At 38.6% G+C, this 27,672-nt stretch overlaps 1 protein-coding gene across 1 annotated transcript; it reads left to right on the plus strand.

The window, feature by feature from the left end:
- Nucleotides 1–470: 470 nt before the first annotated feature.
- On the plus strand, nt 471–27,672 carry LOC134657969 (digestive cysteine proteinase 1). The gene is made up of 15 exons (XM_063513575.1): nt 471–504; nt 2,292–2,378; nt 4,531–4,618; nt 9,028–9,133; nt 9,665–9,788; nt 10,326–10,461; nt 12,738–12,853; nt 14,647–14,761; nt 15,562–15,764; nt 18,695–18,796; nt 20,948–21,074; nt 21,917–22,022; nt 24,229–24,318; nt 26,408–26,505; nt 27,484–27,672. The coding sequence occupies exons 2-15, from the start codon at nt 2,324–2,326 to the stop codon at nt 27,668–27,670; spliced, it is 1,653 nt and encodes a 550-aa protein (XP_063369645.1). The 5' UTR covers nt 471–504; nt 2,292–2,323; the 3' UTR covers nt 27,671–27,672.

Below are 27,672 nucleotides of genomic sequence, written 5' to 3' on the forward strand. Positions count from 1 at the left end.
TCAATCAATGCAACAACCAAAGAGTAAAGTATATAGGCAACAACCAAACGCAGCGCAGGTTGTCAAAATGGACAGTAATGACAGTTTTATATCATAGTGATGTACGACGCATCGTTACTTGTTACCGGTTTTAGAAATCGATTTGTAATTAATGAAAACAAAATAAGAATTTAAATTAAAACTTATTTTAATTAGTTAATATGAAAACGTATTTAGGTATTTCTTTTTGAATTAATTTAATATTTCATCGCTGCAACATCTATGGAGAACAAAAATATATTTCTATGAATTGATTCGATAATCGATAGTAAGCGAAACAAACCATCGAGTACGCATTTGTGATTTGTCATTCGTTTTGATTTATCGAATGTATTGTAATGTATCCTTGAGTTGAGTTTATTTCATTTATTTGCTTAAATTTGCGAAGAAACTTGTATTTAAGACTAATCAGTTAATAAGTAACCCCGTTAAATATAAAAAGGACTAGCACAGGAAAGACTTAAGGTAATGAACATAGATTTTTTAGTTTCACGTACCTACCAGGCATCGAAATAAATTTTACATCCACCGGCATTTTTTTTCGCACATACAATCACGAAACTTAATTTTATTTGATATTCTTTTGATGTAAAGAAAGAGGCAATCATTTCTTTTGTTTTGTAATATGTCTATAAAGTTTTCTCGAAGCATAATTAGATCTAATTAGACAATTGGAGTAGGCAGGTACTTCATCTTGGGTAAGACAATTTTGAGTAATAAAAATCAATTTTAAAGTGAATTCATATAATTATAGTAGATTAATATCTTAATAAGCCTGTAGGTGCTTGTTCATACATGTAGCAACCATAGTTGAACACTAAAATGTATTTGTTTCTCTAATAAGTTCTTATTTTTTATAGCATAATGTTAGGTAGGCCACAAAAACGATTAGTTCTACTTAGGATATTGTTTAAAGCAATCCCCGGCAGGAAGTTCCTGTATACTTAAATAAGAATTATAAGAAGCTTTTAGGAAAAATATTTCATAGTAATATCATATGTTTTTGATCTACCTTCAATTGCAAAAAGTTAAGTTCTGCCTACAATTTTTATGTTTTTAACCACATATTTCTAAAGTTAACTATCACATACTAAATATAAATTATATGCAGTGATCATTGTTACAATTTCTACTAATGACGGCATGGTCATTTAAACATTCTTATATATTGACACTAGCGACCCGCCTCGGCTTCGCATGGGTGAACACATAAACCTTCCTCTTGAATCACTCTATCTATTTAAAAAAAAACGCATCAAAATCTGTTGCGTAGTTTTAAAGTTCTAAGCATACCAACCCACAACTCAATCCACATTGGGCTAGCGTGGGGACTATAGCCCAAGCCCCCTCGCGCATGAGAGGAGGCCTGTGCCCAGCAGTGGGACGTATATAGGCTCACATTATTATATTATTATTTAAGCATACATAGGGACAGACAGACAGCGGGAAGCGATTTTGTTTTTTACTATGTAGTGATTGACATGATCATATTATATGAATGTTAACAAGTTCAATCCATTTCATAAAATGACTCTTACAGATAAAAGTAGCTTAAAGTAAGTTAGTTGTAAAGAAGTTTTGAATTGGCTTTGGTAAAGAAATTAAAAATACCTAAACAACTTGTAGTTGGCTTTAACGTGTACACAGTTATTTGCTATTGACGTAAATTTAAACAGAGTTTACCTATTTTTTTATTGCCATTAGATATGGCGACACATGTTGCTGTTTTATCATAATAATATGTAGTTAAAATATTTTCAAAGTAAGCATGTTGGTAATTAAAATGAAACTTCCTAAATACCTTTTTGGTTAATACAGTCATTTTTAGGATTCCGTACATCAAAAGGAAAAAACGGAACCCTTATAGGATCACTCGTGCGTTTGTCTGTCTGTCTGTCTGTCTGTCTGTCTGTCTGACCATTCCCCCTCCGCATAAATGCGAAAGTCTGTCTGTTACTTACCTCTTCACGCTTAAACTGCTGAACCGATTTAGTAGAAATTTGGTATATGTATAGTTTTAGTCCTGGGGAAGGACGTTTAAGATACTTTTTATCCTAAAACTCACCCCTTAAGAGGATGGAAATTTGCAGAGAAAATAGTGAGTGGGACCCAAATTAATAATTCCACGCACACGAAGTCGCGGGCAAAAGCTAGTTTTATACATTGCACGTTCCTCATAGAACCCTGCATGCGTACGCGTCACATAAGATAAGAGTAATATAACCAACTAACGATGGATGTGTGCCATTCAGTCGCCGCCCGCCGCGCCGGACGGACGTCTGCGATGTTGCTCCTCGTGTTGTGTGTCGCGGCCGCCGCCGCCGGCTACGTTGATAAACGTAAGTTGTTTTCGTTATTGCGTGTTGTTATACTTTTGTCTATATTGTTGATTATATGGGGCATTATCTATGAAAAGGGACCTTTTTTGTCGATGGCGCTTACGCCGCGCATCAGCGTCGCGCGGCTTTGTATTGATATCGGAGCATCGTTAATAATGGCGTAAGCGCCAGCGACAATAAGGTCCCTTTACATAGATAACGTCACATATTAACTCTATTCACCTATAAACAGAATTCATTTTATTATAAGGTTTCAATAACTGGCCAGCCTTCAATAACTAGCCGCCTTATACTAAAATGAATTCTGTTTATAGGTGAATAGAATTCATCATTAGTTTAGGGTGGCCAGTTACTAACAGGCGGCCAGTTACTGGCGAATTATCCTACTTTTGTCTAAGTTAATTATTCGTTACTGGGTTACAAAATATGATCTTTTCTTTGAAACTAATTAAGTTAACGCATTTTTACGGTTCCGTACCCAAAGAGTAAAAACGGGACCCTATTACTAAGACCTCACTGTCCGTCTGTCTGTGTGTCATCAGGCTGTATATCATGAACCGTGATCTTTGAGTATATAGCCTAAGGAGATGTGATAACGTAAACTCTTCGAACAAATTTTTTCACCACTTTTAGCGGGGGGCAAGGTAAACACGTACAGCACACCACCAAAAGATAAGTAACTCAACAGACACAGATTTTGCTGTTGCGACAAACGCACACTACAATAAAATTCAACACATCAAAAATTACACGCACACAGACAGAGTTTTCACATAACTATGCAGCATACATACGAACATAATAGTGATGGGTCACATCTGAAGAATGAGTCAAATTAGTTTGATGAATGAACTGAATTGTCTTATACTATTTATTATAAAATTGTAAAAGTGAAAATTCGGTACATTGAAGATATTAGGTAGCCATTAAAATGATTGTTTGTATGTATGGTTGTCTGTATTTATGTGTCTTTGTGTCTTAGCCCGCACGCACAGCTAAACTGTGGAATGAACTGTCGCCCGCGGGTTTTCCGGGTTTATAGAAAACTAGCTTTTGCCCGCGGCTTCGCACGCGCAGGAGAGTTTTTTTTTTAATTTTGGACCCCCATTTCATCCCTTTAGGGGATGAATTTTGAAAAATCCTTTCTTAGTGGACCCCTAGACCTTATAAGGAACCTACTTGCCAAATTTGGACTTTCTAGTCCCAGCGGTTTGGGCTGGGCGTTGATTTAAGTCAGTCAGTCAGGTCTTTCACGTTTATATATATAGATTTGAATTTCACGCCTTTTTTTTTACTGACATTATTTGGTTGATCAGCTATATTAAACAAACTGCAGTGATTGAATGAATGAATGATTCATTCAATCATTCAAATGTTGAGTCGCTTTTTTGACTTTGTCACATCCCTTAAGACCGATTCGTCCCCGTACCACTGTATTCATGTTTACATTTTTCTGTCGTTTATGTATCGCAACGGTTTTTTCTTTAAATGGAGATTGTACTTCAATATACATTTAATAGTTAGTATAAATACTTATTTATGATAGGAAACGCAATCTTGTTGCGAATTTGAGCTATCAGATCACCTTTTACACGATAATACTGAACAAGTCACCATTTTTTAAGAGAAACGTCTCGCGACACGGAACGATGCAAAATGGCGGTGAAGCGACTTCAAGTAGTTTTATATAACGTGTTTGAACAGTTGACCAATGTACTTTGCCGGAGGGGGTCGCCCGTGTATCACATCTCCTTAGGCTATATACTCAAAGACCGTGATAGCAAGGCAGTCGAAATTTTCACATATGATGTATTTATGTTGCCGCTATAACAACAAATACTAAAAACAGAATAAAATAAATTACTACAAGAACTACTCGTAATGTATAATAATTATAATAAAAAAAATCACCTTACGCCCATGTGACGGTAGTGAAACGGCCAAGGCACATATTTTGACTAAGGTGTAGTGTTTGTGAAGTTAGGGCTTGTAGAGTTAGAAGCTTGGCTCTAGGCTCTACAAGAGATTTGATTACTTTTTGACATTGCGAGCCTTATGGTTTCGTCTTGGCAACATTGTTTTTGGTGGAATGCTTTTTTACAATTTTTAGTTATTTATTTCGGTCATGACTTCATGTCCCCGATGTTTTCAGAAGCCCCCCCGCAATGGAGCCCCGTGTACTCGGTGAAGGGCGCGCTCATGATCCCTTACGCTGAGCTGGTCGAGCCCTTCTCTGCCTGGTAAGTACAACTTTTTCGAAAATATTGTCGATAACTCAGCGCTTTTATTGACGACTGTACTATTATTTTGAGTTTGCTTTGTTTCGTTCAATTTTCAAACAACGCAAAATCAACTCTAGCTCCTACAATTTAGGTTTAAATTTCAGTGGCAAATTTTGGATGTTTCGTTTGTATGGCTGGGCCTTAGTAGTTATAGAACTACAGTCAGCATCAGAAGTTGCTAAGCGGGCGAGGTGTTCAAAATTACCTTGACACGCTCTTATTTTATTCTCTTAACAATAAAGTCGCGTCAAGATCATTTAAAACACCTGGCCCGCTTAGCAACTATTGCTGCTGACTTTACATATACTTTGCACCTTATTTGTGGTTTTCCTGTTGTTCACAATTATAAATAACATAGTTAAACATTAATTTGATATGTTTTGCTTGTGTTATTAATAACAAATTCTTGTAACTATGCCTACGGTTTCGTATCCTTTTATGACAGAGCCTCAAAATAATACATCTCAACCTTAAATGTTATGAATGTTTCACATAACATTAAAAAACAGGAATATAAGTTTTTTTAATCATCTTTCATGTAACTTATGCTAAACTATGTTAGTGGCTCATGGTATGCGGTATCGGTTTCAAAACACGATTAATAAATTACTGAAATCAATTCTGTACCGATACCACAGGGCGGACACGCCATACATCAAAAATGATTTGCGTTTATATGTGTGCGCGGCACGTCTATACAACGCGTCATTGTGTATCTGACGGACTTCTGGCATGCTCTCAGTAGAGCGACTTACGCACACATTCATGTCGCGGCCAGTCGCGGGGCGAGGTAATCCGAGTCGGGGCGGGGCGGTGCGTGTCCGTTCTGTATGATAATACTATTACTTATTCTGTGCCGATACTTAGCAAGTTTCACTTTCTTGACGGTATAAATATCAAACACTAAAATCGCATTGACTAAATTATTGTTTACTCAGTTGTGTAATAATTTAATAAGTAAACACCTGCGGTAACGACCCCTAATAAAAAAATAATTTAAAAATTCTTTAAAAAAAAATCACATTGTTTTTTAATGACATAGATAAGTACTTATACTGCGACGGAGACAATGATATTATATAACCATAGATAGGTTATACTCATACTTGAGGAGCACAAAAAATACTTCCATATTTATTTCTGTGCCTACGAAGAAATCTGTTATTTTTGATTAGTTTTCTCATTACATCCATCTTTGTCACACTCGTTAAACATAAGGTCGTCTCTTTCTCTTTCGGTGTGCGGGAGCTCGTTAGCACGTGCACATTTCTCGCTTGTCCAGCCGCGTCTAAAGGCAACTTCTCCAATTTGTCACAAGGTAAGCACTTCAATTTTGGAACGCCTATAACCTATCTTGAGTTATAAATCATTGGATGGAGACGTAGAAATGTTTACCTCGACGAAATTCGAATCACCCCACATTGGTAATATAACCTTGCATGTTTAGCGTTCAGTACGTCGTTCTTGGAGCTAAAGTGCAATTTGACGCACGGAATACATGCACTCTGTAATATCAATTGTGTGATACGCTGAATCGACATTTTTATAAACATATGTCTTGGTCCCTATGAAAGTTCCATTTAACTCTCTTTAGGTTGATATACGTTTTTTCCATCTTCAGTAAATGTTACATTTCTAAATCATTATTCAGTATTCATAAACGGCTGCTAACTTAATCAGTTGATGATCGTCGTTTGTCCCTGTCCTCCCATAGAGAGGCACAAACGACGATCATCAGCTGATTAACTTAGCAGACGTTTATGAATAAGGGGCTAAATGTCTACAAACATTCTACGTGACAGCTAATCAGAACCCCTAGTCTACATGTACATTTCATTCAATAGCGTGACATGCGTTCGCGTTTGTGTTATGTCTATTTTTGTATGGGATTTTGAACAGCGCGCCAAGCGGGACGTTTTGGAAACTCAATCCCATACAAAATGAGACTAAACGCAAACGCGTACGTCACGCTATCGAATTAAATTTACATACTACGGGTACTGTATAAAAACAAATTCATAGGGACTATTAATACGACACGAGAGGTATGACATTAGTCGTTCACTCTTACACGACTTATACTTGGAAGAAGTCGCAGGCAGAGCCTATAGTTAGTTTTTGGCATTAGAAAAAACTACGCGATCTCTACGTCTCTTTTAATTGAAAAACGCTTTTTTTTAATCAGTAACTATTACTTATGGAAGCAAAATAATGTATATAAAATAATCGTAAATGAATCATAATTGTTACATATTTGCCGTGACTTATTTTTCAAAAGTGTTTTTCAATAAAAAGACACGTCAAGATTTTTCACCTTTTTTCTAATGCTAAAAAAACGAACTATAGTCAGTATTAAATTCTTAGATTAATCTGTGGTCAGACTGTAACAAAGAGCAGAGTCTTGTGTTGTGTGAACTTTATCTAAAGGTCGCAGGTCACTGATAACATGGCAAATACGCAGAGATTGTACCTACTAGTTAATATGTTTACCTATTTTTGTATATAAATCTATCAATATAAGTTATTAAGAGTTTTATAAACAGAAACATGAATATTTGTAACAAGCTTTTATTAGGTCGACCTGTATGTAACTATGTAATGGAATCTAAGGTAACTAATTTAACCGTCTTCCAAGGATCGTAGCGTCATGAAAATTGGCAGCTGTATGTAGTTCTGATGACAATACAATAATATGGTACTGTCGAACTGATCTGATGATGGAGACAGGAGGTGGCCATAGGAACTCTCGACCTGTATGTAACTAACATGTAATGGAATCTAAGGTAACTAATTTAACCATCTTCCAAGGATCGTAGCGTCATGAAAATTGGCAGCTGTATGTAGTTCTGATGACTATACAATAATATGGTACTGTCGAACTGATCTGATGATGGAGACAGGAGGTGGCCATAGGAACTCTGTGATGAAACAACGCAACCTAATTGTGTTAGGAGTTTTTAGAATTGTCTCGATGAGTATTAGTTGTCTGTCGTAAGAAAAGTACAGTCAGCGATAAAAGCTTGTACCAAAAATGAAATTTTTGCCAAAAACTTATTTTTATTTGTGACATTTCTTATACAATACGAAAGTATGACAATGTAGTAAATACGTAATGTCAGAGAGGAGTATTTGATTGTAGAAGAGTTACTCAGTCAATTCAGTTACCACAGTTTTGTGGTAACAGTTTGGCAACCAGTACGGCTACCATGAGTCCTGGTTGCCACCGGCAAGTTTGCTTTCTATTGTTATCAAAATAATCGTTATCAGAATTTAAGTATAATGACCGGGAGCTAACTATAAACAAGAATAGGTTAATTCCTTGACCAAGTTTCACATTATCTTAGGCGGCGAGGCGTTGACCGTAGACATTTACATGATAGATTTATTTAATGTCTAAAATATTTATTTATTTACGTGGAGAACCAACAGCTAATGCTAATAACAACTAAACATAAATAGTGATACATACCTAATTATAGGATCTCACATACAGCATCATGTTAATCTAATTGTTTTTACACATTCTTCTATTCTTATTCTTTGAATTTTTAGGGTTCCGTGCCTCAAAAGGAAAAAACGGAACCCTTATAGGATCACTCGTCGGTCTGTCTGTCTGCCCGACCATTCCCCCTCCTTTATCTCCGAAACTACTGGGTCTAAAACTTTGAAAAAAACACACATAATAGTTTTTTACCTATAGCTGTCAGGAAAACCTATTACAAATGTGCAGTCAAGCGTGAGTCGGACTTAATCTACGGAACCCTTGGAACGCGAGTCCGACTCGCGTGTGGCCGATTTTTTTCATCTCTCCAGTTCCATAAAGAAATAAGCAAGCTTAGAGAGCTCGCATAGCGGAATTTACAAACAGAATGATTAATAAGTTTTTGGCAAAAGTTTCATTTTTGGTACAAGGTTTTATCGCTGACTGTACATTTCTTACGACAGACAACTAATACTCATCGAGACAATTCTAAAAACCCCTAACACAATTAGGTTGCGTTGTTTCATCACAGAGTTCCTATTGCCACCTCCTGTCTCCATCATCAGATCAGCTCTATGTTATAATAATATTGCATTGTCATCCGATTTATATATGCATGCAAAATTTCAGCTCAATCGGAAACCGGGAAGTGGATCAAATTTAACTTGCAAGATTTGATTACAGACAACGGGACAGGTGAAACTAAATAAAAGCTTGTAAGAATACCGTCCTCTTGACTTGAGGTACCAGATACCGTCGCCCACACTGTTAACTGTACAATGTACATCTGTGGACCTTATGCCTTTTGTAATAAGGTCCACCGACGTACAGTTATAAAAGTGTTGCTGTCTGTACAAATCCATGTTAATTTGACTATGTTTGACAGGTTCGATAGCAAGAATGGCAAGTCCCGCATCGACTATTACGGCCAAATGGTCAAGACCTACCAGATGTCCTCGACGGTGTACCCGAAATACGGAACAATGATCAAAGTGAGTCATAAATTTAATTAAGTACCGTCAAACGGGGTGAATAGAGACGGCTGGGGTGAATAGGGACATAACTTTAACCTAAATACAGTTAAGTTATTAAAATCATATAGGTACGTAAGGTACGTTCCAACTTTGATTAATAAACATCTTATAGTTTCTGCTAACAATGGCTGTGACATACGGTCGGGCATACTTTGGTGAAAATATAAGGGTATTTTTCCATTTTAGCTACGCAACCTTAAAAAAACTTTTTTTTTTCATTTATATGTAACTAGCGACCCGCCCCGGCTTCGCACGGGTTAACAAATTATAGATAAACCTTCCTCTTGAATCACTCTATCTATTAAAAGCGGCCAAGTGCGAGTCAGACTCGCCCATGAAGGGTTCCGTATTTAGGGGATTTATGACGTATAAAAAAAAACTACTAATTAGATCTCGTTCAAACCAATTTTCGGTGGAAGTTTGCATGGTAATGTACATCATATATAGCGATTTTGTTTTATACTATGTAGTGATTCTATTATTTTTCAGATCGCGCCGGTAACCACAGAGACCGTCTTGAACAAGGAGACGTGTCTGCAAGTGAACGGGACGGACGGACAGACGGTCAACATACAAAACGTCCTCCCCGATATGACGGACTTTAAATACATTGGTCAGTTATTATTGAAATTTTTACTCCTTTCTCTACACAGTCTACACAAAAGTGCAGTTTTCAATCAATCAATTAGTATATATGTATTATAGATGCGACATCCCACGAATATTCACCAACTATTCGGTATTCGGCCACTGACGAAATTAAAAAAAAAAAAAAATAACCAAAAACTAGGTTTATTTAATTTTCAAATTATAAGTATTCTTGGAAAGTTAATATACGAAGACCCTTTTTTGAGCATTTGTTGAATACAAAATAATTTGATCATGGGTCTGATTTTATTCATTAATTCTGTTCAGTAAAAAATATATCTTAGCAAACGTTGTGCTTTGTTGGCGAACAGTTTTCATAATAATTGTGACACAAAATGTTCGAATGTTGTTCGGCCAAAACCACTATTCGGGGATCTCTATTATTTCAGTCCAAATACAAAAATAGTTTAAAGGCCCGTCCAGACGGGATGGTCAAATTGACAATTTGGTCAAACATTTTTTATCCTTTAATTCATGTATTTAAACCTTGATCGCATTACAGGCACTGAAAACATGCGTGACACAGAGGCGTCAAAATGGCGTATGACGACCACTGTGGGCGACAAGATCAACAAATACACCATGTGGGTCAAATACAAGAAGGACTTGAGGGGAGACGCCCTGCCCATACCCATCAGGTAATATACAAAATGGCGGATGACGATCACTGTGGGCGACGAGATCAACAAATACACCATGTGGGTCAAATACAGGAAGGCCTTGAGGGGAGACGCCCTGCCCATACCCATCAGGTAATATACAAAATGGCGGATGAAGACCACTGTGGGTGACAAGATCAACAAATACACCATGTGGGTCAAATACAGGAAGGACTTGAGGGGAGACGCCCTGCCCATACCCATCAGGTAATATACAAAATGGCGGATGACGACCACTGTGGGCGACAAGATCAACAAGTACACCATGTGGGTCAAATACAGGAAGGACTTGAGGGGAGACGCCCTGCCCATACCCATCAGGTAATATACAAAATGGCGGATGACGACCACTGTGGGTGACGAGATCAACAAATACACCATGTGGGTCAAATACAGGAAGGACTTGAGGGGAGACGCCCTGCCCATACCCATCAGGTAATATACAAAATGGCGGATGACGACCACTGTGGGCGACGAGATCAACAAGTACACCATGTGGGTCAAATACAAGAAGGACTTGAGGGGAGACGCCCTGCCCATACCCATCAGGTAATATACAAAATGGCGGATGACGACCACTGTGGGTGACAAGATCAACAAGTACACCATGTGGGTCAAATACAAGAAGGACTTGAGGGGAGACGCCCTGCCCATACCCATCAGGTAATATACAAAATGGCGGATGACGACCACTGTGGGCGACGAGATCAACAAGTACACCATGTGGGTCAAATACAGGAAGGACTTGAGGGGAGACGCCCTGCCCATACCCATCAGGTAATATACAAAATGGCGGATGACGACCACTGTGGGCGACGAGATCAACAAGTACACCATGTGGGTCAAATACAGGAAGGACTTGAGGGGAGACGCCCTGCCCATACCCATCAGGTAATATACAAAATGGCGGATGACGACCACTGTGGGCGACGAGATCAACAAGTACACCATGTGGGTCAAATACAGGAAGGACTTGAGGGGAGACGCCCTGCCCATACCCATCAGGTAATATACAAAATGGCGGATGACGACCACTGTGGGCGACGAGATCAACAAGTACACCATGTGGGTCAAATACAGGAAGGATTTGAGGGGAGACGCCCTGCCCATACCCATCAGGTAATATACAAAATGGCGGATGACGACCACTGTGGGTGACAAGATCAACAAATACACCATGTGGGTCAAATACAAGCCCTGCCCATACCCATCAGGTAATATACTTAACTGGGTTTTAAGTCATCTGTTGGATTGGCTATAGTTAGTTTTATTTAGCATTAGCGACCCGCCCCGGCTTCGCACGGGTTAACAAATTATACATAAACCTTCCTGTTGAATCACTCTATCGATTAAAAAAAAACAACGGGTTGCACTCAGGAGTGCCGGCAGAAGTGAAAACTCAATCACTATTGCAAAATGTCTGCAGCACTATGTATAATTGAGATTAACACCATCTAGCGCTATTTCGTCGCATTACTTGAAACCCCTAAGCACATCACTGTTAGTATTCGAGTTATATTAATACCAGTTAGATCGAAACTCGCTAGATGTAATTTAAATCAATAAAGAAAAACTCAATGACATTGAAGTAACAGTTTTTCGATCAGGTCACGTGACCGTCTTACGTCTTACGGTCACGTGACACCTGTTACGAGTTTAACATTTTTTCCCCATCACAAAAAGTGCACAGCGCCGCTAAAGAAGTTTTCACTTCGAAAACCGCATCAAAATCCGTTGCGTAGTTTTAAAGATCTAAGCATACATAGGGACAGACAGCGGGAAGCGACTTTGTTTTATACTATGTAGTGTGTTATATTTTTGTGTGTTTAAAGTGTAATATTTTTATATTGTAAATATTATTTTTATATTTAAGGTTAATTAAGATAGTTATATAGAATGACATTCAAACACAATGTATATTGTTAATGAATAAAATAAATAATAATAATAATAAATAAATAATAAATATTATAGGGACATTCTTACACAAATTGACTAAGCCCCACGGTAAGCTCAAGAAGGCTTGTATTGTGGGTACTCAGACAACGATATATATAATATATATAAATACTTATATACATAGAAAACAACCATGACTCAGGAACAAATATCTGTATCATCATACAAATAAATGCCCTTACCAGGATTCGAACCCGGGACCATCGGCTTCACAGGCAGGGTCACTACCCACTAGGCCAGACCGGTCAAATGCATGAATGAATGAATGAATGTAGTGACTATACCTTCAATTTCAGATACGAAATGAAGGGGTTCAACTCCCTGCTGGGCTCGCACTATGATCACTACTACATCGAGTATATGGACTACGATGTTGAAGATATCGACCCCGATGTCTTCAAAGTTGACCCGGGTAAATATGTTTATTTTATATCCGGCCATAGAGAAAAAAATACATAGAGTGCTCACTCCATACATCAGTTCAGACTATTAATTTCAGTGTCTACATCTACCATCGAGTAGCGGAACTATCAGTACTGCTACTTGACAATAGATGTAGCGCCGACCGGAAAGTCTTATCTCAACAGCATAAGACTTTCCGGTCGGTGCTACATCTATTGTCAAGTAGCAGTACTGATAGTTCCGCTACTCGATGCTAGATGCTAATAGTCTTTTTGGTACTAAAACTGATGTATAGAGTGAGCACTCTATGTATTTTTTAGGGTTCCGTACCCAAACGGTAAAAACGGGACCCTATTACTAAGACTCCGCTGTCCGTCCGTCCGTCCGTCTGTCACCAGGCTGTATCTCGCGAACCGTGATAGCTAGACAGTTGAAATTTTCACAGATGATGTATTTATGTTGCCGCTATAACAACAAATACTAAAAACAGAATAAAATAAAGATTTAAGTGGGGCTCCCATACAACAAACGTGATTTTTGACCGAAGTTAAGCAACGTCGGGCGGGGTCAGTACTTGGATGGGTGACCGTTTTTTTGCTTGTTTTTTGTTGATGGTGCGGAACCCTCCGTGCGCGAGTCCGACTCGCACTTGGCCTATTTTTTATATCCGGTAAAATATACGGGCTTGATTTACGCGATGGATATGGCACGTAGGGACACTGACTGCCATCTTGTGACCTAAATCGGAAACATAAACATGTACATTGCCATAGCAAAGTGCTGCCATCTATCGTTCTCGTACGTTTTGTGCATAGTAGGCTCTGCCATCTTGTGGGCTACATCGGAAGCAAAAACTTCACATTTACGTCTTGCGCCAAAAATCTGACGACTCCTGTGCTGCCCCCTATAGCAGTTGTAACTACCACGGTAAATTTAAATACCATAAAATCAGGGGTTTAAAATCAGGGGTTTAAAATCAGGTACAGTCACCTACAATAATATGTAAGATCGGGTCCGATATTTTTGCGGCCTTCCTAATGTAACATATTATTGCAGGTGACTGTACTAGCTGTTGAGTCTATAAATGTTCCTGTGTATATTTCGTGTCACTACATATACTAGTGGCTCTGTGAGCTGTAGACCTCGCGAGCATAGCTTATTGTGACCGTGCACGATGACAGCGCCACACAGCGGTTTGATCAATCAACAATACAAAGGTTTTAATTTATTAAAAAAAATACAAAAAGTTATGTCTTACTGGGGATCGAACCCAGACTTTCTGTGTGCAAACAAAAAAAGCGATTGTTTACAAAATGCGCCAAGATAGGTCTTAGCTAAGCTGACGAAATTCGGCTACTCATTCTCGAGTACAAACGAAATATCTAAATACCGCCTAAACCAGCAATACAATTTTTCTGCATTTTTTGCCATTTACTATGTAAATATGTCTCAAAAAGAAAATACTCTTATGATATCGATACGACTATTTGTTTAAGCGCGAGGTATCACAACTCCTCCATTTTTGAAAATTTCCGAAAACGGGATCGACAAAAAAATTTTATTTACTCATAGAATCTGGTCACAAAATTTCGCAAGAATCGGTTGAGAATTGTGACCTGTAGAGGAGAACATCCGGACATACAAAAGCAAAATGCCCGAGTCAAAACGTAGACCTTCGCTACGCTTCGGTCAATTATTATGGATGTCATTATAATATTTTTTATTTTTATTGAAACGGTTTTGTTAATGTAGGCATCTGACAATTATGGATGTCAAAAAGCTACCATTGTGTTTTTTGTTTAGGTATGGAGTGCACTTCCTTCCCCGGCCCTGGCATCCGTCACATGGCCACCTTCAACCCCATGAAGGAGTTCGTGCACCCCGTGCACGAGGGGCACGTGCACGACGAGTTCAACAGGTACGTCAGGTATCTTAAGGTAGCTTCCCTGATGGCAGTCGCATGGCCTTCAACCCCATGAAGGAGTTTCCGTGCACGAGGGGCACGTGCACGACGAGTTCAACAGGTACGTCAGGTATCTTCAGGTAGCTTCCCTGATGGCAGTCGCATGGCCTTCGACCCCAAGAAGGAGTTCATGCACGAGGGGCACGTGCACGACGAGTTCAACAGGTACGTCAGGTATCTTAAGGTAGCTTCCCTGATGGCAGTCGCACGGCCTTCAACCCCATGAAGGAGTTTCCGTGCACGAGGGGCACGTGCACGACGAGTTCAACAGGTACGTCAGGTATCTTCAGGTAGCTACCCTGATGGCACTCACGAATGTGATCTGTCTGTCACCAGGCTGTATCTCATGAACCGTGATAGCTATAGGCAATTGAAATGTTCACAGATGATGTATTTCTGTTGCCGCTATAACAACAAATACTAAAAACGGAATATAATAAATATTTAACTCCCCACATACAACACAAGTGATTTTTTTGCCGTTTTTTTGCGAAATGGTACGGAAACCTTCGTGCGCGAGTCCGACTCGCACTTGGCCGGTTTTCTAATTTGGAGCGATTAAACAGTTGGTTGTAATACTAGACTTATATCGACCGGGATATGTACCGTGATTACCTTTTGTATTGTTTTCGAGCTCCCGATTGATATTCCGACGCAGTTACACATGTAACTTGTTCGTTCATATAAGTCTAGTGAATCATCGTGAATCATTAAAAACTGTTATTGGTTGTAATAATATTCCTATCATTTGTCAGATTCAAAAACAAGCATGGCAAGACGTACAACAGCGACGTCGAACACGAGAAGCGTTTAAACATCTTCCGTCAGAACCTGCGCTTCGTCCACTCGCACAACCGCGCTCGACGAGGCTACACTATGGCGGTCAACCATCTGGCTGACAGGACTGATGATGAACTGGCTGCCTTGAGGGGCAGGAAATACAGTGGACCCAACCCAGGTACACTTATACTCTAGCTATGTGAGTCACTAGAAAAAGAGAGAGACATATTATATTAGAATCTTCGCTTCGTCCACTCTAACAACCGCGCTCGACGAGGCTACACTATGGCGGTCAACCATCTGGCTGACAGGACTGACGATGAACTGGCTGCGTTGAGGGGCAGGAAATACAGTGGACCCAACCCAGGTACACTTATACTCTAGTCTAGTATATCAGTTAACATATTCTATTAGAATCTGCGCTTCGTCCACTCTAACAACCGCGCTCGACGAGGCTACACTATGGCGGTCAACCATCTGGCTGACAGGACTGACGATGAGCTGGCTGCCTTGAGGGGCAGGAAATACAGTGGACCCAACCCAGGTACACTTATACTCTAGCTATATGAATCACTAGAAAAAGAGAGAGACATATTATATTAGAATCTTCGCTTCGTCCACTCTAACAACCGCGCCCGACGAGGCTACACTATGGCGGTCAACCATCTGGCTGACAGGACTGACGATGAACTGGCGGTCTTGAGAGGCAGAAAATACAGTGGACCCAACCCAGGTACACTTATACTCTAGTTATATCAGTCACTAGAAAAAGAGAGAGACATATTATATTAGAATCTTGGCTTCGTTCACTCGAACAACCGCGCTCGACGAGGCTACACTATGGCGGTCAACCATCTGGCTGACAGGACTGACGATGAACTGGCTGCGTTGAGGGGCAGGAAATACAGTGGACCCAACCCAGGTACACTTATACTCTAGTTATATGAGTCAGTAGAAAAAGAACGAGACAAATTATGTTAGAATCTTCGCTTCGTTTCACTCGAACAACCGCGCTCGACGCGGCTACACTATGGCGGTCAACCATCTGGCTGACAGGACTGACGATGAACTGGCGGTCTTGAGAGGCAGAAAATACAGTGGACCCAACCCAGGTACACTTATACTCTAGTTATATCAGTCACTAGAAAAAGAGAGACATATTATATTAGAATCTTGGCTTCGTTCACTCGAACAACCGCGCTCGACGAGGCTACACTACGGCGGTCAACCATCTGGCTGACAGGACTGACGATGAATTGGCGGTCTTGAGAGGCAGAAAATACAGTGGACCCAACCCAGGTACACTTATACTCTACTCTAGTATATCAGTTAACATATTCTATTAGAATCTGCGCTTCGTCCACTCTAACAACCGCGCTCGACGAGGCTACACTATGGCGGTCAACCATCTGGCTGACAGGACTGACGATGAGCTGGCTGCCTTGAGGGGCAGGAAATACAGTGGACCCAACCCAGGTACACTTATACTCTAGCTATATGAATCACTAGAAAAAGAGAGAGACATATTATATTAGAATCTTCGCTTCGTCCACTCTAACAACCGCGCCCGACGAGGCTACACTATGGCGGTCAACCATCTGGCTGACAGGACTGACGATGAACTGGCGGTCTTGAGAGGCAGAAAATACAGTGGACCCAACCCAGGTACACTTATACTATAGTATATCAGTCAATAAAAAGAGATCATATTCTGTCAGAACTTCCGCTTAATTCAGTTGAACAACCGCGCCCGACGAGGCTACACTATGGCGGTCAACCATCTGGCTGACAGGACTGACGATGAACTGGCTGCCTTGAGGGGCAGGAAATACAGCGGACCTAATCCTGGTAAACGGATATTTTACTCTAGTACAGGAGATGCAAGAATTATAATGATAAACTTAACATTTTCTGTCAGAACTTTCGATTTGCAGGGCTAATCTCTTGAAGTCTCTTTAAGCGACAAGCTGCTGTTAAGTCGTCCAAGGATATAGTTTACGTCTCTACAAAATGATCCATAAAGCAGCTAATAACCTTGTGCTAGCCTTTAAGCTAATAATGTGCGTATGTACATCGAGTTTGAAAAGTACATTGCCCACTTAATTACTAGGTAGGCGGACTATTCCGTACAAATAATTTTATTTCATATCATCATTTTGCCACGGCTCATGGGGGCCTGCCCTAGTAGCACGGTTGCATTTTTATCGTTTATCACCATGGCTGTCACGTTCTAAGTGCGAAAGTGACGGGCATAGTGATAGTCGATAAAAATGGAACCGTGCTGAGCCCGCTGGGGTCCGCATGGCAACTTTTACAGTACACAAAATCCTACAAATATATTTATATCATATTCATATTCTGTAGATGGATTAAGAGGCCGGTATCAATTTTAGTCGCAAAAATGTAAAATTGATAGATTGAGTCGATGAAATTGTCCACCTTTTGTTACGTAATAGAAACAACTAGTATCTATTAGCACGTCTTCTTATCTTGCATTTGTACAGATAATTTTTTTGAAAACTGACTCACTAAATTAGTAATGATTTTTTTTCTGATGGACGTTTAGGTAAACGCGCGTAAAGCACTGATTTAATCGATCTTATTTGTAAATTTCGTAAAGTTTGGACTGCTAAAAATGATAATTTTGTATTACACATATCCTGTACTCCAACTTTCATAGACTACATTTTTGTTATATGATATTGAACAAGAGTAAATGAAAGTTAGACGAAATCAATTTTCACCAGAAATTACTTCAAAACAAGTGAACATTTTTCGTGAAAATCGACTTAATTTCAACGTAATTTTGATACTTAAACAATCTACAACATTTCCTGAAACTGTTCTTATACATCATTTTTTATAATTTATAACTATAATTTTTTGATGAATTTTTAAAAACTGCCCCTTCTCGTCATATATTTCCGGTGACGCACGCTTGGGACCTGATTATTAAAAGGCAAAATGAGAAGACGTGTTAATAGAAACCAATACTTGTTATTTAGATATTACGTAACAAAAGGAGTACAATTTCAACGACTAAATCTATCAATTTTACATTTTGGCCCTAAAATCGTTAACGGAGCCTTAACTGATGTGTTGTTTCAGGGCTGCCGTTTCCGTACGCGCGAGAGGACGTTGCAGAGGAAAGCGACAAGTTACCCTCCGAGCACGACTGGAGGCTGTTTGGCGCCGTCACCCCTGTTAAAGGTAATAGTAGTTTATGTGACTGCTACATAATGAGAGGCATTAAAACACGAGTGTGGGTTTAAGAAACGAACGTTAGTGAGTTTCTTAAAAGGATCACACGAGTGTTTTAATGCCTAATTATGTACAGTTACATACACTACTTTATCTAAACACATACTTAACACTAACCAAAAAGATAAACTGTACGTCAAATGGCGGCGAATGAAAACTTTTTTCACGCATGTCACACATCCGTAGTTTTTTTTAATTCCTAAACAAAAGAATGAAGTCCCTATTCTCATGTCACTCGAGATCAAATATCGTGCGGTTTTAATTTAAAAAACATACTAAATTGACGTTTCGTATCGATAACTGTTTTAATATCTATGGATACTAGAATAGAGACCCACTTGAGTTTTGACTGCTGTTCCAAATTTAAACTCGTAACCTTACAAAAATCTATAACGTTACGTATGTACTCGTACATTAAAGTACAAATTTTCCTACTACCACAGATAAGAAAGTTCTCATAGTAAAATTGGTTGTAATAAAGCTTGTCATTTCCTACGGTTTCTGAACGCATTATAGAGCACTAATGACATGTGTGTAGATAAACTTTTATATGGCGTTAGTCATAGACGCGTCACTGGCCTGAATTAGCTATGAATCGTTTGTCTTTATCTGCCATTTTGACGTGTATTTGTAAGAAAGGGATAAAACATGATTCGTAATTAGACAAGTACTAACTTTTGACTATTTCATCTTTTCCACTGATTTTTGTTGACGTGATCTTGGTTCTGGCAGAATACCAGTGTCCATTCCAAGTAATACTGAGCCAGAACCCTTCTGTTTCGCTGCGACGCACACAACGTTTTTATTTGTATGAAAAGTATTTATATGCATGTTTGCTTTCTTTTTCTATTTTGTAAATATCTGTGCGACTATTATTCGTTTTTGTAATTTTCTATATATTTTTTTTAACTACATTCTAATTTATTATACTTATTATAAAGTGACTTATAATGAGAAAATTAACTAAATTAATTAAAAAAAAATTCTGGTTTTTTTTTTAATGTCATTTTTGTATTTTGGATATCTTGTGTGTATTGTAACAAACAAATAGGTAAATAGATTATCTATCTTTCTAATTTAACTAAATCGGGCCCGTAAAGTTTTATGAATAAATGGATTAGATTTCACGGATTTCGATTCAATTCTTCTGGTTTTGTTATCCTGAGAAATGGAGAGAATACTTCCATTATTATAAACACTGTGAGCGATGTGTGATGATTTGATGAAGGCGGGATTATAGGTACTGATTTGTCAACTTGGTTTTTAGGGTTGCGTATCTCTAAAGGTAAATTACGGTCCCCTCGGTGGGCTAATCCGATTCGCACTTGGCCGATTTTTAGGGTTCCGTAGCCAAATGGCAAAAAACGGAACCCTTATAGATTCGTCATGTCTGTCTGTCTGTCTGTCCGTCTGTCTGTCCGTCCGTATGTCACAGCCACTTTTCTCCGAAACTATAAGAACTATACTGTTGAAACTTGGTAAGTAGATGTATTCTGTGAACCGCATTAAGATTTTCACACAAAAATAGAAAAAAAACAATAAATGTTTGGGGTTCCCCATACTTCGAACTGAAACTCAAAAATTTTTTTTTCATCAAACCCATACGTGTTGGGTATCTATGGATAGGTCTTCAAAAATGATATTGAGGTTTCTAATATAATTTTTTTCTAAACTGAATAGTTTGCGCGAGAGACACTTCCAAAGTGGTAAAATGTGTGTCCCCCCCCCCCCCCTAACTTCTAAAATAAGAGAATGATAAAACTAAAAAAAATATATGATGTACATTACCATGTAAACTTCCACCGAAAATTGGTTTGAACGAGATCTAGCAAGTAGTTTTTTTTTAATACGTCATAAATCGCCTAAATACGGAACCCTTCATGGGCGAGTCCGACTCGCACTTGGCCGCTTTTTTACGTTACGTTGACAATCAACGCCGTCTAGGAAACCGCGCCATCTTGTTTACATAGACAACGTTCTAGTGGCGTCATTCACCGCTATATAGCGGCCGTCATATGACGGCACCGTTTTCGGAGGAATCCAAAGCTTTAGCAAGCGAAGTTTTTTGTTAATGGTTATTATCTCCCTGTTTTTCCTCAGACCAGTCGGTGTGCGGGTCGTGCTGGTCGTTCGGCACCGTGGGCGCGGTGGAGGGGGCCCTGTTCCTCAAAAACGGGAACCACCTCGTGCGGCTCAGCCAGCAGGCGCTGGTCGACTGCTCCTGGGGGTATGTTCACCAACACTTAAAGCATTCACTGCCAGCAACCCGCCAGGCGGGTGCACTATCCGTAGTCGCTTTTCGCCACATACGGTTTTACCCCGGTGTTTTTTTCTGCTTCATACAGCAGGGTTGGGAGGTTTGATCACCACACACATGCATATAATCACGGTCACGCCTATTTCCCGGAGGGGTAGGCAGAGACCACGGATTTATACTTGCTACGATCCTGGCATACCTCTTTCGCTTTCACTTTCATAACATTTCTCTTACCAAGTTTTCTGTTTGACCCAGTGGTTGACTACCTGGTCTTTCTTTAGGATTTCCCCGATCTGACCAGAGAAAGTCCCATTCCAACTTTCTCTTTTACTTCTCCCTTATACACTCTTTGTCAGCCTTCTTTCCAAATGCCCAAACCATCTCATAATTCATAATTCATTTATTGCATTTATAATCATGTGTTACATAAGGTCTTACAAAGGGCATTTTACAGCTAGCGTTCACATGAACCCCGTTAGGGTACATAGCAATGTACTTAACTAAAACTTAATACTAAAGTAACGTACCTCTCAACATACCTTTCTCAATTTTTGTCGCTACATCTTCGTTCAGTCCACACTGTTCCCTTATAACACACTTAAATGTTATGCTTAAAATTTTAATCATTTCTACATATGTACATATGTTTTTTGCATGCCTGTTGGTCAAATATAGCGACACCACTTATTATAAGATCACTGTATGTACTACCTATATTTGCGAATAAAACATTTTGAATTTGAATTTGAATTTGAATTTGAACAACACACATAATATGAAAGGTTAATAAAATTGTCTTATTTATCGCACAGTTTCGGTAACAACGGTTGCGACGGAGGCGAGGACTACCGCGCGTACCAGTGGATCATGAAACACGGCCTGCCCACCGAAGAAGAGTACGGCGGCTATCTGGGACAGGTACGGACATTTATATACATACTCTATGCTTTTTTACAGGGACCGTGCGCGTTGGAGGGTCTGCCATCTTGTGGCCTGAATCCGAAACGGGGTCCCTTTGTTTTAATGTATTGTTTGTCATATTTATCATTAGTCATAAAACTGAAACCGTTAACTTTACAGGATTTTCGTAAGGCTATCCTATTAGGTTAGGTTTGTTTTATGGCAATCCTGAAAAGTGACCCGTTTCTGAACAAAATGAATTATGACTAACGAAAATGCGGGCAAACAATGCATTATGACTTAAAACTATTTGGGAAACAATAGAGACCCATCGGAAACATAAACATGTACATTGCCAAAGCAAGTGCTGCCATCTACCGTTCTCGTACGTTTTCTTGTGCATCGTAGGTCCTGCCATCTTGTGGGCTACATCGGAAACGTAAATTTCACATTTACGCCTCGCGCCAAAAATCTGACAGCTCCTGTGCTGTGCCCTATAGCCAAAGACATATGTAATATGAATAAAGTCTAAGGAATAAACGTGCATTGGAAATCAAGAAAAAGTAATTCTCGGATAAATGGCGCACTCACCTTTGGCCTATGCTCGGCTAGATGGCGTTGACGACATCGTTTGATATTTAACAATTTTAATACATAGTTATCAGTGAAAGAACATGGGTCAAAATGATATAAAAATAATAAAATCATTTATCCATATAATATACAAGGTGTCCCAAGAAGTAGTGATATACTGAAGCTGGGAGGTAGAGGACCTAGAGGGCTATCTGAATCACCCCCATGTATGTTCCGCGATTTTTCGTATTTTCGGAGTTATGATTGTTTTTAATTTTTCACCTATCGCCGAGTACGATGAGATTTTTATTTATGGTGACGTGAATTATTGCGGTAGATGCTTGATTTTTTTTGTGTGCTAAGCTGATAGATAGGCCAATTCAGTATGGTAACATTTACTATCGTTAGATCTTTGAATGGAATAAAAAAAAAATGAATGCCAAGAAAGATAAAATTACCCAGTATGTTTTATTTTTTTAAGCGCCCTTGAAGTTGTGAACATACTGGGTAATTTTATCTTTCTTCTCATTAATTTTTTTTTAAATTCCATTCAAAGATCTAACGATAGTAAATGTTACCATACTGAATTGGCCTATCTATCAGCTTAGCACACAAAAAAATCAAGCATCTACCGCAATAATTCACGTCACCATAAATAAAAATCTCATCGTACTCGGCGATAGGTGAAAACTTAAAAAAAATCATAACTACGAAAATACGAAAAATCGCGGAACATACATGGGGGTGATTCAGATAGCCCTCTAGGTCCTCTACCTCCCAGCTTCAGTATATCACTACTTCTTGGGACACCTTGTATATATTTTAATTTTGAGTTTTAATCGTGTGTCGATAGATGGCAGTAAATTTACTGTGACTACAAAATTTACTATGACAGGACCCCTCTATACTATCTATTCTTTGCTATAGTCGTGTAACTTATGTCATAGAGAAAAAAATACATAGAGTGCTCACTCCACACATCAGTTTTAGTACCAAAAAGACTATTAGCATCTAGTGATGGGTAGGACATCAATTTAAAATGAGTTTGTATGAGTACCTCATTTTCTAAAATGAAATGTTACATTGTCTTACTTCAAATGAGGTGAGGTACTAGCATATTTTCAGCGTCGACTATTCCATTAATTCCAACGGCGACAAAAATATTTAATGTATATACGTATTTATGTATTCATAACTTCCTTTATAAATAAATAAATAGTAACATTTAATTGGAGTGCAATTCTGGAGGTTAAGAATAGAACTTTTAGGAGAAAGATAATTTTAGAATGAAGTAAAATGAATAGAGGAGTGAAGTATGACATTTTTGCGTTACGAAGTACTGCGACAAATTAACAAAATGAGTGGTACAAATGAGGTGCCTCACGAGTGAGCGACTCAACACTATTAGCATCTAGCATCGACTAGCGGAACTATCAGTACTGCTACTTGACAATAGATGTAGCACCGACCGGAAAGTCTTATGCTGTTGAGATAAGACTCCGGTCGGTGCTACATCTATTGTCAAGTAGCAGTACTGATAGTTCCGCTACTCGATGCTAGATGTAGACACTGAAATTAATAGTCTGATGTATGGAGTGAGCACTCTTGTCTTACTATATTTCTCTATGCTTATGTTTATGTTTGTTGGCAGGACGGGTATTGTCACATCGACAACGTGACCCTAGTGACCTCCATTAAGGGCTGGGTCAACGTCACCACCAACGACGAAAAGGCTCTCAGGGTCAGTACTTTATTTTGTCAGGTTTATTTGTCAGGTGACAAGCAAGTCACTAAGTACCTCCACAAGTTCATAGCCATAGTGAACCATATTAGCAGGGGTGTGTCACTCCGCAGTTTAGGTACATTTGGCCGGCGCGCCCATCGGACAGGCGTATGGCAGTGGGCTGCCGCGCGGCGCGCACGATAGTCGTGTCACGCGGCGCTCGCGCAAAATTGAAAATACACAATGGCTTCGAAACTTACTCCGCGAGAATCAGACATGCTATTTTCGGATAAAACATGTATGTTTACATAATCAACGTTTGTAATTCCTACATATTTATCTTAAAAACAATAAATCAGTGGGTATAGGTATAAAAACTTGTCAAATGATAACCCCGTGCCGACACTCACAGCTCGGTCATAAAACTGCGGCGCGCAAAGGAGATTCACGGTTCGTGCGCGGTTATAAGTTACAATTTTGCTTGCAGGCGGCGATATAGGTGTAATTTTATACCTAAACCTGACTTTTGTGAAGGGGTGAATTTTCTGTACGGTAGTACTATTAGTTATTCTGTGATATTAGTACGAAAAGAAGGTTGATTTTTGTTTAAATATTTTATAGTAAGCTTCGAAACAAATTAAAAGTGGAAAAATTCACTATCTTGGGTGGGACTTAAACCCGGTCTTGGTAGCTCAGATGGCAGAGCACTGTACTAGTGATCCAGTGGTCGTGGGTTCAAGTCCCACCCAAGACAGTGAATTTTTCCACTTTTAATTTATTTCGAAGCTTAATAGCATCGTTCGCAGACGTTTCTGGTTAATACAAAATTAATTTACTTTATAGTAATTAGTGACTTTTGCTTGTCACCTGACGAATAGTCATCTTGGCGTTTTCCCGTTTCGATTAAATCCCAATAATTCACGCAGAAATACGACGGAAGAGAAATACAAATGTAGTGCATAGTTATTTTCCATCGTATTTTCACGGAAACGTACGAATGTATCTATTTCAGACAGTCTCGGTACAAAAAGTACTGAGGTGGACTGAAGTAGCATGACTAATACTAACGTTTCCGAGAAAATACGATGAAAAACAACTATGGGCGTTTTTTTTTGTGGTCCCTTACACTTTTTTTTCAAATTTGGGATTTTTTATGTTATTTTATTCAGAATCACGAGCTCTTTCTATCCTAATAGGAGAAAAATAGTTTCGCAAGGTTTTTATTTCCATTCCGTTACCATTTTTCATAGACTTTGTATGGTGGTCGCGGAATGGAAAGATCGAAAAATGTATGGAAATTTTGGGACACTTTTTTTCTCCTATTAGGATAGAAAGAGCTCGTAATTCTGAGTAAAATAACTAATTACACATGACTAATGGCTACATGACTAATTTTTTTTATGGTATCAATCGATTGGGTTTGTTTTTAGGATCAAATGTCTATATGGGACCCATTGCATTAAAGTAACACAAAAGTCAGAAATTCTAGTCAAAGTCCGACAGTCGCACTTCACTCGCGAAACGCCCTATACAAAACGGCCAGAGGCCGTGACGTCATCGCCCATCTTGTAGTATGGACAAAATCACAAAACAAGAAAATTGCGTTTTGTCGGTGAAATATTGCGTTTATGTATATAGTTGCTATACAATATTTTTTTGGATGAAATGTAAGGAATCGAATGGTACCCTTACTTTTATCGTTTTTGGAAGTTAAAAAAAACTTAAATTTTGCTACTTTCAGGTCCTGTAATTTTCAATATTTTATTTTAATATCCGCATTATTGTGATAAATTGCTCGTTTGCTATCTATTTTACTAGATTTTGTTATAAAATTCAACATGTGTCATCATCCCTATTGCATATGATTGAAAATATTATTACATGTATTTTTATTTTTAATTTTAATTTTTATTTTTGTTTCATTAGATTTTATTATATAATTAAGAGTTTTTGTTAAAATAAGAGAGCAGTACCTCTTAACACAGGTAATATATAGTTTACTTAAAAAGAGGTACTAAATACTATAATGTTATCTGTAATTTACTCTTGATTGAATAAAATAATTTTTAATTTTAATTTAATTTAATTTAATTTAATGTGATTCCAGCTGGCCATCTTCAAGCATGGTCCCATCTCGGTGGCCATCGACGCGTCGCACAAGACGTTCAGCTTCTACTCGCACGGCGTCTACTACGAGCCCGAATGGTAATATACTTAACAATAGTTATTCATTTTGTAAGAAATATAGGATCGTGTGTCTGTCAGTCTGCCTATCTGTCCAGCCGTTATAACTGAATTTTATACATGGGGGCCACTTTTTAGTATTCAGTATTCATTTATTTCTTGCTTCCATGGTAAATTTTTGGGTAGTATATGTACGTATACATATTTCTTATGGTATTCACTTTAAATTGTGTAGTGTTTAAATTTTAAATACTGTTTGCTTAAATTAAGTTGTGATATAGTATACATATAAAACCGGCCAAGTGCGAGTCGGACTCGCGCATGAAGGGTTCCGTACCATTATGCAAAAAACGGCAAGATAATCACGTTTGTTGTATGGGAGCCCCACTTAAATATTTATTTTATTTTGTTTTTTGTATTTGTTGTTATAGCGGCAACAGAAATACATCATCTGTGAAAATTTCAACTGTCTAGCTATCACGGTTCATAAGCTACAGCCTGGTCACAGACAGACGGACAGACAGACAGGCGGACAGCAGAGTCTTAGTAATAGGGTCCCGTTTTTACCCTTTGGGTACGGAACCCAAATGAAAACTGTTGGTGCACAGTAAAATAGATATATTTTAGGGTATTAATAAATATGTTTAAAATTTTAATCATTAAACAAATAATCATAAATAAGTTCGAGTAGTGTTCATCATTATATTATACATATATTTTGAGTATGTATGAAATATGTAGTAGTATATTAATTATATATATTCTAGTGTTTTTATTTGTGTATTCTACATGTAGTTTATCAGAATGATTAATTGTTTAGTTGTTTACTAAGTTCCAATAAGTAAATTCCTTTCTTCTCCTTGCACCAATTTTACATGTCTCTGTTTGGCCCGATGGTTGACTGGTAGAGAATGCCATTAGGCATTAAGTCCGCCATTTGTACATTATTTTTGTGTATTGTGCTATTGCAAGTTTAAATAAATAAATATTTGTCTGCAGCAAAAGCAAAGTGGAAGAGCTCGACCACGCGGTACTTGCGGTCGGGTACGGCATCCTCAAAGGTCAGAAGTACTGGCTGGTGAAAAACTCGTGGTCCAACATGTGGGGTAACGACGGCTACGTGCTAATGTCGTCCAAGGACAACAACTGCGGGGTCATGAGCGCGCCCACCTACGTACTCATATAGAT

The sequence above is a fragment of the Cydia amplana genome, chromosome 21 (genome assembly GCF_948474715.1).
Source record: "Cydia amplana chromosome 21, ilCydAmpl1.1, whole genome shotgun sequence".
NCBI classification, from domain to species: Eukaryota; Metazoa; Arthropoda; class Insecta; order Lepidoptera; family Tortricidae; genus Cydia; species Cydia amplana.

Coding starts and splice junctions, on each gene's coding strand:
- LOC134657969 (XM_063513575.1), top strand. CDS start 2,324: ATGTTGCTCCTCGTGTTGTGTGTCGCGGCCGCCGCCGCCGGCTACGTT. Junction 10,462..12,737: donor GCCCTGCCCATACCCATCAG/GTAATATACAAA, acceptor CTTCAATTTCAG/ATACGAAATGAAGGGGTTCA. Junction 21,075..21,916: donor CTGGTCGACTGCTCCTGGGG/GTATGTTCACCA, acceptor TTTATCGCACAG/TTTCGGTAACAACGGTTGCG.